This window comes from Ixodes scapularis, unplaced genomic scaffold (genome assembly GCF_016920785.2).
Source record: "Ixodes scapularis isolate PalLabHiFi unplaced genomic scaffold, ASM1692078v2 PGA_scaffold7__128_contigs__length_106722199, whole genome shotgun sequence".
Classification (NCBI taxonomy): domain Eukaryota; kingdom Metazoa; phylum Arthropoda; class Arachnida; order Ixodida; family Ixodidae; genus Ixodes; species Ixodes scapularis.
In genome coordinates this window covers 20,543,854-20,556,675 of record NW_024609882.1, presented here as the reverse complement: position 1 = coordinate 20,556,675, position 12,822 = coordinate 20,543,854, and the positions used below count along the sequence as shown (strand labels likewise).

Below are 12,822 nucleotides of genomic sequence, written 5' to 3'. Positions count from 1 at the left end.
TCCATTTACATACTTTGCGCAGACGTCATTTTTGGTGCCTACCTGACATGGCAGGGTACTTATTGGCATGTCTCCACTGACGGAAGCACACCCACGGCTGGTTGTGGGTGCAACACCGTAACCATGCTCCAGAAATGGCAAACTTTTTTTTGGCACCTTCGGCATTTTTTTTGCCAAAGAAACATCACCCTACGAAGCTCACTTTGCACGGAGAGCAACACGACCGTTTCTAGGCTTAACCACTTTATGATTTTACTGTCCCAAGGCGGGCCACAGGCGATGGTGTGCTTGTTGACATTAGTGTGTCCGATGGATGAAACATCTCCGAGGGCTGGGAAATTCCTCATCCCCAGCTGTGTTAGCTGTGTGTGCCGCTCCATTTCAGTGTTGATCACTTCCACAACTTCCCACTTATAGCCATAACGTGCGCATGTACTGCCATGCTTGTCTTGGCACGGTTTGGCTTGGCGGCTCGACGGCGAAAAACATTTGGATTGGTGACTGACTGAGTCACACAGTTCGAGACTCGCGGAGCCAGAAATCGGAGGCACATACTTTATGTGCGGGAAAAAAAAGTTTAAATATTGACGACCATTATTATGCGAGTAAATACAGTACTACCTCAAGCTTCATTTCTTATGATCAATCTCAATTCATAGTTAAACAAGCTGTAGGTGTCTGATTAAATGCAGTTATTGTTTGGTTACAGTTGCTGCCTCTATCGTACGACTTTGGCAGAGTCACATGCTTCCTCATAAAAATAAAAGATACATTTTTGTGTCTGTTTGGCAGAAGGACCATCGTACCGGAGGACCATTGTCTCCAAGTTCCACTCGGGAACTTCAGAATTCGGAATGCGTCGACACTCCGGCGATTCAAGCACCCGAAGATTATGAGGTGACTGCTTGTTTCTGGGCCAATCTATATGCGATTTGGGTTTTTGCGTAAGCCACGCTACCCTTAAGCAGAGCGCCTCTATAGACGGTAATAGGCTGAGAATCAGTGGAAGTTCTGCTGTCAGCCCGTGCTCCTTGTCTTCCTCAAAGCTCTGACTGCTCGTGCAACGAAACGTTATGAAAGGCAGATCTCGAGCTCAATCCTTCGAGTGCCTTACTTTGACGCAGAGCTTACATCCAATAGTTTGGTGGCCTACCCAAAGTTACTTTTTGTGGCCACCAGTTGCGCCGACAGCCGCCGGCGGGGCAGCACCTCCTATGCGCTGCCCCGAGGCTATAGACATCCCCTGATGAATTGCAGGACCAGAACCAGGTGGTTGAGAAGTTCTACCGAAGTGTGGAGCAGGCACGGATGGATCGTCCCAAGCGGCCCGGACGCTTCCGCTGCGACCTGTGCGGCAAGGGCTTCAACCAGACGCTCTACCTCTTCCGCCACATCCGCAAGCACACCGGGGAGTTCACCTGTTCCCAGTGTCGCCGGGTGAGTCCAAAATATTGTTGCGGTAATAGTTACGATACGTCGATGCCGCCGTAATAGTTTTCGTCTGGTATCCAGGGTGAACTCCGTAGCTGACGAATCTGTCTATTAGCGTGCAATAATAGAACGACGGTGCACAATACTACTGCGGTGCACCTGAGACTCATGCCGGGAACTACGAAAGACGACGAAGCGCGTGGAGATTGCACGCGAGACACTTCTAATTTGGCCGAATCAGGTCGCGGACCTCGTCTCTTAAATTAAAAATTTATTGGCGGATGTCGGAAGTGGGATTCCTGGCATTGTGCCCGGCAGCCCCAAGAAATTGTACTACCAGCGAGGACGTTCTTTGCGCATCGTCAGTGCCAGCGTCTCGTGAAGTGGCACAATCACGACCGGACTACCGTCGAGCGGACCACCTTTCTTCGCCACGTTCCTACGTTAGTCGACAACCACAGCGGCATCCTCGAAGCTTGGGCCATCGAAGCACCCAAGTGCGCTCTACGCACGAATACTTCTCGGTCTGTCGTCATCGTTGCTTAGTGGTAGAGAGCAGCGCCCATATTCAATTTTGCGCCAGAATGATATTCGCTGTTTGACGTATCGTCACGAATGACAACGAGACGACTGCCCGACGGCCCGCTGTCAAGACTCCGCGCACCAATGTTTACAAAGCACTAGAGTAACGGATTTTGATGTTGCGAGCAAACTAATGTGTCGGCCTCTACTTTGTGAGCGTGCGCAAGCGAGCATGAGCTACCATGTCAGCATTCACTATATATAGGATTCCGTGTTTTCGGAGTTTATTTCTCGTCAAAGTCGGAGGGTATTTTTAGGAGTTTATTTTTTTCCCAAAATTTAGAGTTTATAGGAGTTTATAATTGTTTAAATCCAAAATCTCAGAAATTCGGAGCTTAATTTCACAGTATTTCCTATGAAAAATAAATAAATAATATTCAAGTGTAAACACTTATATCAATTAATATTTTTTCAGCTGGATTTGGTGTTGGTGCCATTGCCATTGACACACTAATTTCGTCCCACGGCAAAAGTTGCACGCATGTGTGGCTTCGAGAATTGTTGATACCTTAAAAATTAACTCCTGGAGGTAGTCACCGGGAAACACGTATTCATCCCATCCTATTCCATGTTACCCCGCAACCGCGTGAGGTGGAGTGGTAAAGGATGTAATAGGGAAGTGTCAACTGTCCCTCTTCCCCATTTTTTGCAATCTCTATGGCCCATAGCTTTCACTCTTACAGAAACACAACCTCCCCTTCCTCTAAATAGCGCAAATAGTATGACCCAAACTGGGACCCAATACAGAGGCTTTTGTCGTGACCCGAGAGTACAATCACACGTCGTTCTGAACCTTGACGAGATAAATGGTACGACCCCTTTTGTCAAGGATCCGAGATTTTAAACATAACTGTGGTGGCATTTTCCCGGGATCATTGACCCTGTGCGCTGAGCAAACTTAATTGTAAAATACTGTCTTTATTTATTTATTTATTTTTTTTTTTTGGGGGGGGGGGGGGGGGTGAAGGGGAAGGTGGGAGAGGAGGGGAAGGAAGCATTAGCACATCCGCATTCGGAGTTTATTGGATAAATCCGAATTGACCAAAATTTTACTGGCGGGTGGTTTTCGGAGTTTTTCAGATTTATCAGAAAACACGGAACACTAATTATATGCCAAAAGGGCACATGTCGTAAGAAAAGTGTTAAAAAAACAAACCAAGACAGGCTGTTGAACTCCAAAGCAACAATGACAAGGACGTGCAAAAATAACGCTCCTACTAAAAGGCATGTTCCTTCACAAAAAAATAAAGTTTATGCTGGGAACCACGAAAGACGATGATGTACCGCATGGAGATAGCACGTGACAGTCTTTTAATCTGCTTGAATCTGGTCATATACGTCGTCTTGTAAATTGAAAACGTAACAATGCAATGTATAGACAGAAGAAGATACAAAATAATATGTGGCAATAAATGTACCAAAGTATACAGTGGTGTGGTAAAGACGCCAATAGTATCTATGGGATGGGTCAACCTAATCTCACATTTATTCGGCAGGAGATCAAACTATAGGGGGCAGTCTGACCCGTTCGTTTCCCCACACCTCGGTGTTTACTCAACACAAGGCCTGTGCACATGCCCATGGGCCTTATGGGCATGTCCATGTCATCTTCTACAATAGAGCGCGGGGCACAGTGTAATGTAAAAAACACTAACAATCGACGAAGTGACGTTAAGTGTCGGATCTATCCCGAAAGCAGTCGTCCGAGAATGCGAGTGTGACCCACTTAGGCTGTTTTGCTGAGCTAGGACCGTGTATGCTGCATTGTTCATGCGGGCCATGGTGGAAACAAAAGAGCCCCTCCTCCCCCTCTTCGGAGAACACAAACTCCAGACGAACGCTGACACCGCGTTCAGTTAAGTCAGCCGAGCGCTGAGTCATCGTATTTGTTGTCCCCATCCGTGTAGTTCTAAAGTGAACCGCTTGGGGCGTCACGGTCAGTCCTCCTCCCCAATAGCGAAGGTGTCCGGCCGGCATAGAATTTATGCCAATCACTTTGAAGGGGGTACATTAAGGGAAGCTGTGGAAAAAACCAACCTGTAAGCGCTTATCCCAGTATGTGCATCCTAAGATCGGCATGTAGTCATTTCATACCTGTCTTCATGTAGAAGAAATTGTAATTCCTCATCTTCAGCCGATGTTGAGCCGATTCTGTTTTCTTGCACAGATCATTTGGATTCCATTTAGCATCTCACATATTTGTGGTAACACATGCAGCTGGGTGCAGCCACTGAAAACCCAGGCAGGAGTCAGTTTCCCATCTTACTAGACTCTTCTTGCCCAGGTGTTTGCCCGCAAGGAGAACCTGCAGAACCACGCCTGCTTGGGTATGATGAAGTCGGTCAACTACCCGTGCACGCTGTGCGGCAAGTCCTTTGGGTCGGACCGCCTGCTCCGGCGGCACACAGCCAAGCACACTGGACAGCACATGTGTAACGACTGCGGAAAGAGCTACACCACCAGGGTGGGTGACGTCACGGCATTGTTCCCGCCGTCGAGCATCCCACAGCTCATACTTATTGAATGGCATCAATGTTTTTCTTACAGAGTGTAACGGTAGAGTTATTCTCGTGCGTTCGACTGGAAAATTTTGGGATTGAAAGCTTTCATTGTTGAGAAGAAAGTTAAAAACAAAATGCTCACATAATTCACTGATGGAACGAGCAGATCAACTAAGCAAAGTTTTGTCAACAACACTGCCTGCAGATATCCATGCGTTCTGTTGTTACTGCTATTTGATTTGAGGCTTTTTTTTTATGGTGACCATTTTTCTCGTTTAACTGGGGTGCCACAAATGCGATGCCACAAGATATCTTTGCAGCCAGTTGTTCACGCCACACTTTGCCACTGCTTTATCTCGATGTGGCAAGAAATAAATGACTCTAAATTAAGAGCAGGTTATATGAAAGCAAGATGGACAAAAAGTGAGCGGAAGCGCTACAAATTCTAGGATTTGGAGAAAAAGTAGTGGACACACTGTTCCTGTCTCGGGATATAATACAGCGTATGACTTACTTCGCAAAGAAACGCAGCTCAAAGATACGCAGTAGTTGGCTTGATGGTGACACATCTTTTTGCGTTGCAGGAGATCCTGGCGAACCATTCGTGCGTGCGGCGCCCTCCCCTTGACCGCTTCAGCTGCGGCGTGTGCGGCAAGGCGTTCACCCGGCACAACTACCTGCTCAAGCATCTGCCCGTCCATACTGGCCAGCACAGCTGCCCCGTGTGTGGCAAGTGGCTGCGTTCACTGGACTCCCTGGCCAACCACGTGCGCATGTGCACCCAAGTGCAGGAGATCAGCCTTCACGGCAAGGTCAACTGTTCACACTGCCACCAGGTAAGATCACGTGCACTGAGATTGTTGTTGTGCTCTTATTGATGGTGATGTTTACATGGCGCTTCATTTGTTTTGATGTAAAGCTTGTGTTTCTGGTACCAGCTTTCTGTAATTATAGGTATAATAGGGAGTTTTTGTAGGCCGCTCCGATGCCTCCGATAACAATGCCCAATAATAATATGATAGCATGCTCGAAGGCATCGCCGAAAGATTGAATATCGTTATCAAAATTATTCGAATGATCTACTAAACCACCCAATACTATCTTCGGTTCCAAAAGCTGGACTGTTGTGAGAAACTTTTAAACTTTGCATTTGTAAAAGCTTTTTTTTTTAAATTTTGATTGGTTTAATTTTTGGGGTGCCCTAAACAATGTGTGGGCCTACAGAAGGATGCACCTATTGTCAGGTACATTCATTCTGACATAAACATAAAACACATAAATGCATGCGCAGTTGGTGTAACACAAAATGTGTGGTGAGAAAAGAAAGTGGTGCATGATAAAAATCAAGCTAACGAGCATTATCGTTAATATGAAACATTCGAAAAAATACGACCTGTGACATTGTAAAAAAAGAAAGCACACAAAATAGCTCAGACAGCAATACTGACTAAAAAGATTTGAAATGTGTAAAAATAAAAAGCAATTAACTCAAAAGGTTTGAGCAGTAATCGCAGTCTAAAACTTTCGTGCATAAAAATATCTACCTGAGACGAGTTTACCACTTTCGACCCAATGAAACTATATTGAATGCGTTCAAGGGGTTGCATGCTTTTTGACCTAGAGCAACCGAACAAACAATGGAGGCGAAGGGTCCTTTTTGGTACATCAAAAAAATACAGTGTATTGAGGTTCACGAAAATTTAGGTTTTTTTTTGACACCAAATCTTCTCTGAGCATCACCGACGGTTTCTCACCAAAGTGGGCACATAATGTCTTGCCAGTGTGACATCAATTTTCTGTCCAGTTTGTTAGTTTGTGCGTACGCTAGGTGCATGCATCCTCACTAGGTGGCGCCACAGTGACAGGTGTGAATACTCCTTGCGAGAGCCGACGGATGGCGTCACGGTGAATGAGGGCATAGAACGGAAGAGTAAAAGGACAAGCGGAGAAATTGAGACAACGGAAAAACGCACGCAACGGACAGCGGGGTTCGGTTGGTGTGTGTCCAGTGCGGCTCGGCGCCGTCAAGTGTAATAAAAGTTGTTTCCTTGAACTTACGAAGTTGTAAGAGCGGAAGTTACGTCGTTAGCGTGTAGAGTGTGACAAGTTTACGGGGAAAGAAAAGAAATGTTCGAATGCCGGCTACCATTTTCTCGAATGTCATCAAGCTGGGACTGCCTATTTTCTCTAACTGCAGCATCCACCAGTCTACGAGCAAAACTAGTATTTCTGTTTTGACCGCCGTTCGAACTAAAACGACTCCTCCTAGACCCTCCCGCATGCAATTTATGGGACAGAGAGAAGTGCGGGTGCATCTGGCCCGGTCGAACCTCACTCCCCTCTCTCCCCGACGACAACAGGAGTTCACCAATGCGGCGGAGTTCCGTCGTCACCAGTACGAGCACACGCACGTGCACCGGTGCGGCGTGTGCGGGGGCCGCTTCCGCAACCTGGCCCTGCTCAACGCTCACGTCTGCCAGGGGCTGCCCGTGGAGTGCGACGCCTGCGGGCAGGTCTTCGACACCGTGTCGGCCCTGGACGAGCACCGGCCGACGCACGGGGAACCCCAATTCAAGGTGAGGGCACCGCAATCCCGAGGAAATTGGCTACCTTGTGCAAGCTACCGTGACGTATCAAATGATGACCCACCCCAGAAGATTCTGCCCGCTTTATTTACCTCCTGCACCAGCTGCACTCGGTCCACGCTGCCGCATTAGACTTTTGAGTGCAGCCTGTTTCAAAACACGTCCAGGAGTATGTTGCTCCACAGTTTTCTGCACTCCGCTACACTTTTTTGCGCTGAAACGAGCCAGTAAGGGTAAATCGATTGAGCCCAATATTGTCGCCAACAGGACTAGAACGGCGAGGCATCTCTTTCCGACGTCCCGCATCGGGCAGGCTCTCATGTCCTTCTGTCCTACTTCTGCTGTGCATCTACCTTCGAGGCTCATCGAGACGCCGAAAGATTTTCAAAAGTAGGAAGCTTGTGGCTGAAAGTGGAACAACTCAAAGACTTCCCTGCCGTTCTAATCCTGTTGGTTAAGTGTAATTATAATAAGAAGAAGAATAATGCTTTTTTCGTGTGCCCTAAAACGACCACCTAAAACGGCAGAGCAGACGAATTACTAGAAAAACTGGACAAAGCAAAGCATCGGAAGAAACTTGTTACAAAAACCAGAAATAGTATAGCCCACAATGCTTTCTGTCCGATGTTATCTTCTTCAAAACGAAAAATACGCCAAGATAACCTGCCTCTAGAAATTGTGTTACCAGGGTTTGGGTGACCTGCACAACGATACGATATGAGCTTTCGCAACTGGGGCGTTTCTTCTTCAAAATTCTCCCGTCGTTTTTCGAATAGTCGGGGTCGGCCCAGGGCAGCTGGTGTGTGCAGGAGCAAACGAGGAATTCAGTTGGGTATCTTTGCTCAGCTTTATTAGGGAAGGGGAGAGGGGAAGTCTCCCATATTCCTTTTCCACCCCGCTTTTATTCGTGGGTCATCTTGCAGGATTTTACGGCGTCATTATTGGCAAACTAGACCAACTCTTCTCGCCGTTTCCCTTGTTTCCAGTGCGAGCTCTGTGGGAAAGCTTTCTTCCGGGGCGAGGCGCTGTCCAAGCACCCATGTGTCCACGTGCTGGACCCCAGCGCGGGCCCGGACGCGGCCAGCAGGAAAAAGGCTGCACCGAGCCTGACCCCGCTGGTCTGCGAGGTCTGCGGCTCCCGGTTCTCTTCCACCAGCAGCCTCAACGTCCACAAGTGAGCGCGCTCTTTCGGTTGGCGGTAGTGTCGTTCGATAAGTTGCTTTTATTTACCAGCTCTTGTCAGCACCAATCTTTCATCTTTGGCACTGTTCAAAAGTCCCCTTCCCACCTAAGTATTACTTGCCGAAGATGGAATAGATTGGGTTTTAAGCCTAGGGTCACTGCCGAACAACATTTACACATTTGAAGGTTTTCGCCTAAATGCGAAACTGCGTGCACTCTGGGAGGCTCTGCTATCTATCGTGTTTTTCGGGAACCAAAGTCGTTGTATTTGCACTATAGTTTGTCTTGCTGGGGTTATTTATAGTTTCAATTTTAGATGCTTAGAGTTATGTATAAATTTAAAACCCTTGGCCTGGTGGGAGCGGCATTCGTTAGCGACTGCCTGATGTCCAGGAGACTGCCCATAAATATAGGTGCAGGCCCCCTGGCGGCGACCTCTCCTGCTCCCCAGGTTTATGCAAGGCGGAGGCGAGAGGGGCCGTCTGCAGGGTTGTCGCTCGTCGGAACCCACTTCACCCTGCTCTGTTTATTGGTGAAAAGCAGGGTACATGCTAGCGCCTTGGCGGGTATGAAGGTGCTGTTGTGGCCTCAAGTGACAGTGTTGACAACAGCCATGTTGTCACGTTGCACCAGAGTTTTTGGTGGGGCAAGTAGGACGGCGATCAAAAGTGCCCAGAGCTCCCTTCAGTAGATGGGATTGGGTGTGGTTGCAGTGAGAGCCACGTTGGCACCAGGCGGGGGAAACAGGTGTAGGTATTGGCAAAGAGACATAGTCATTCCTGGTCGGGGGGTCTTCCGGCTGTGGCCGTGAGGTGCAGTGGTCGGATAGCATGAAAGTCTCCTTGAAAAATACTAAAGTAAAAGTTCCAGAGCCCGGCTACTCTTCGGTATGTCTTGATGGATTGTGGGGTCTGGAGAACGTGAAGGGTGGCCAAAGAACTTTCAGCCTTTCCACACTGGTGAAGATGGAAGACCAGCGAAGCTGTTATCTTTATGATGACGTCTTGGACGACGCCTAGAGGACGATGTCTAGGACGACTTCTAGGACGGCCTCGAGGACGATGCCAAGGACGACCTCAGGGACGACGTCTAGGACGACCTCAGGGATGACGTCTGGGACTACGTCTAAGACGGCCTCAAGGATGACGTCTAGGACGACCTCGAGGACAACGTCTAGGACGACCTCAAGGGCAACTTCTAGGACGACCTCAAGGACGACTTCTAGGACGACCTCAAGGACGACTTCTAGGACGACCTCAAGGACGACTTCTAGGACAACCTCAAGGACAACCTCGAGGACAACCTCTGGGACGACCTCAAGGACGACGTCTAGGATGACGTCTAGGATGACCTCAAAGACGACTTCTAGGATGACCTTGAAAACGATGCCTAGAGGGTGTTGTCCTCTAAGCGTTGTCCTCGAGGACGACTTTTAGAACGATGCCTAGAAAAATTCAGCCTTTCCACTCTGGTGAGAACCAGAGTGGAAAGGCTGGAAAGGTTGCCACCATCTATGAGCGACGGCGGCAACCAGACAACCGGCAAGCTAGTTGCCTGGTCGCCGCTGTCGCTCATAGATGGCAGTAGCTGCCAGAGTTTTATGTCGACATTTGTTTGCCCGCGGACACAATACTGGGGAAACTAGCCCTCAACAGCTCTGCTGTAGAAGGTCCTGTCGGTGCTTGGATGTCTGACCAATGGAGCGAGTGTGGGCGTTGAGTAAGAATCCCAGAAACTTGATGGATGGGGTTGGTTCGAACTGGGAGTTGTCCGCGTTATTGCGGAACCTGCACTGCAGGAGTTGATCACAAAAAAGTTTTGTCTGGTGCGCGAGCTAAACCTGGTCGTTACGTGCAAACAACAAATTGTCCAGGTGCGCCCAGCACCAGAGGCCGTAAGCCCAAGCCTCCTGAGCCGAAGCCGTGGCCAGTGACTGCATGAAAAAGGATGCTTGTCTGACCCCAAACGGCAGGACGGTGGACTGATAAAAGCAGCCGTCCAGCCGAAAGATGGTCGGATGACGTGCAGTCACTGCCAACCTAAAGTGGTAGAAAACATCTTGCCAGTCTACCTTCATAAAGAAAGGCCGTAATGGCAGAGGGCAGACCTGCAGGGCGACTGGAAGGGGGGGGAGACGGAACTTTGGGCTCGGGAGGCTCGGGGTCAAGTGGCTGCAATCCAAGATGAATCCGGTATGCGCCACTGACTTAAGGACGACTTGTACAGGGTTCGAAAAAGGGCTGCGGGAAGTTTCCTCTGCGATCCCAGTGTTGAGCATGGGCGCCACAGCGTCTCTTAGGACGGACAGCTGGGACTGGGGTAGGCGTCGTACATTAAACGCGGAGGACGTACGAGCATAAAAGATTAGCGCTGCCGGGCCGGATGTTCCTGGGCCATCAGAAAAGAGAGTGGTGTGTTGATTTATGAGCTGTTGGACGTTGTTGATGCGGAAGTCACCTCCAACGTTGAATACAGTCACGTGAAACGCTTCCATCCACTCACGTCCTAGCAGTGTAGGAGTATCGCCTTGAGGAACTACAAGTGGGAGCTCAAAGTGGTTGTCCTTGTATTTCGCAGTTACGGTGACTTTCCCGACCACAAGCTTCATATCTCCAGCATAACTCCTCAGTTGAACCTTAACAGCCTCGCTTAGAAGGCTGGAAAATTGTTGACTCAACGTCTTCTCTCCAATGATGGAAACAGTTGCCCCAGTGTCGAGCTCCATTTTAGAGCGCAGCTCTTAGGCGCCCGTTTCCGGCTTGAGCGGCGTCGCTGTCGGCATAACTGCGTGGTGCATTATGGGACGCGTGACGTCACTGATGACGTCATTGGCATCCGCATCGTCATCGTCCCTGATGATGTCATCAGTGACGTCACTGATGACGGCATCCGCATAGTCACCGTCACTGATGACGTCATCAGTGACATCACTAATGACAACATCGGCATCCGCATCGGCATCGTCACTGATGATGATGACGTCATCAGTGACGTCACTGATGATGATGACGTCATCAGTGACGTCACTGATGATGATGACGTCATCAGTGACGTCACTGATGACGTCATCGTCATGTGACCTCATAGGGGTCACATGACCCCCGTGAGGTCACATGACCCCCGTGAGGTCATGTGACCCTCGTGAGGTCATGTGACCCTCGTGAGGCGACAGCGACGCCTCTCGGAGGGAGGAATAGCAGACAGGATGAGAAGCTGAGGAGGAGGGAGGAAGGATATACTTTCCCCTCGGTACCCTTCCCCTCCTCCTCAAGAGCTACACTCTAACCGGCGTTACAGGGAGTTGTAAACGGGTTTCATTTTTTATTAGTTTTCCTCGAAGTTCTAGCTCGACTAAGAATGGATTGGGCTTTTTTGGAGAGCCCAACTTCTACATGGTGTAGATTTCCCCGTTGCTAGATGAATCTTCTTTGCGCTCTGGGTGTCCTGCGACGTGTACTGTGCACACATGGCTTTTGCCAGGTGGCTTCGGCTTTTACGGTCGACGGGGGACGCAGTCATACTATCCTTGTGGTGGAACTCGGTTTGTTTGTACTATCAAATGCAGAACAATCCGCCACTCGCAACGATGACGGTTTCGATTTAGTCTCGGACAGGGACGTTGACTAGTGTGTGATGTGCTCCCTTTGCTACGTACGTGACCAGAAGACTATGCTGTATTTGATCGAATAAATAAAAAGTGAGTATGCATTAAGGTGGGTACTACTAAGTGCAATAACAGCTTTCGCTGTCACTTCTTTACACACCCCTACAAATAGCTGTGGCTTTTTTTCTTTTCTTTTTTTTTTATCCTTGAGAGTGTTTTAGGGGTTGTTTTCTATGAGAAAATTGTCATGAACAAGCGTCATGAGCAAGTGACACGCTGGGAGCGTTACGTATGTTAAGGTATAAGGTTTGAGCCCCGGTGAGGCTCAAACCTGGGTCAGTGTGGTTGTTGGTACTATAGGCACCGAGCAACTGGCACAGCTGGTCTGGAGGGGTACATGATTTTCATTTGAATGCATACGCAGCGGCGAGAGCAGCAGGTTTTGGGTCAATAATAGAAATAAACAAATGGCAAAAGAAATAAATAAATTCGTAAAATAAAATAAATAAAATAATCAAACCAAAGTAACTAAGCAAATATAATAAATTTAATATTGAAATAAGAAAAAAAGGATAATTAAAAAACAAAACACTAGCACAAATTAGACATGGAGAATGGTTTGTGCGGGACGCATTTTGTGCTTCCTGGCCGTAGAATTAGTTTGCAGCTCTGTACCAGAGCCCAGTCGCCGCATCTGCTCGTCCCGTTCCCAGGAACCTGCACGGGGAGAAGCGGTTCCAGTGCGACGTGTGCGGCAAGCGCTTCCACCGCAAGGATCTTCTGCTGGAACATCACGCGGTGCACGGGGACCCCACGTTCCCCTGCCCCACGTGCCGCAAGCTCTTCAAGACCAAGAAGTCCCTTGACGTCCACATGATGATCCACAGCGGCGTCAAGCGCTTCAAGTGCTCCGTCTGCTCCAAGGCAAGCAATTCCT

The 12,822-nt window shown here is 48.7% G+C and overlaps 1 protein-coding gene across 3 annotated transcripts in view; it reads left to right on the top strand.

Moving 5' to 3' along the window:
• Positions 1–12,822, top strand: part of LOC8038206 — a 45,728-nt gene that overhangs the window by 17,579 nt on the left and 15,327 nt on the right. For all 3 annotated transcript variants that reach the window (XM_029973543.4, XM_042286340.1, XM_042286339.1), the window contains exons 11-17: positions 793–897; positions 1,258–1,437; positions 4,298–4,477; positions 5,099–5,350; positions 6,875–7,090; positions 8,086–8,273; positions 12,599–12,809. In XM_029973543.4, the coding sequence (XP_029829403.3) occupies positions 793–897; positions 1,258–1,437; positions 4,298–4,477; positions 5,099–5,350; positions 6,875–7,090; positions 8,086–8,273; positions 12,599–12,809 (1,332 nt within the window). The remainder of the gene's footprint in view (positions 1–792; positions 898–1,257; positions 1,438–4,297; positions 4,478–5,098; positions 5,351–6,874; positions 7,091–8,085; positions 8,274–12,598; positions 12,810–12,822) is intronic.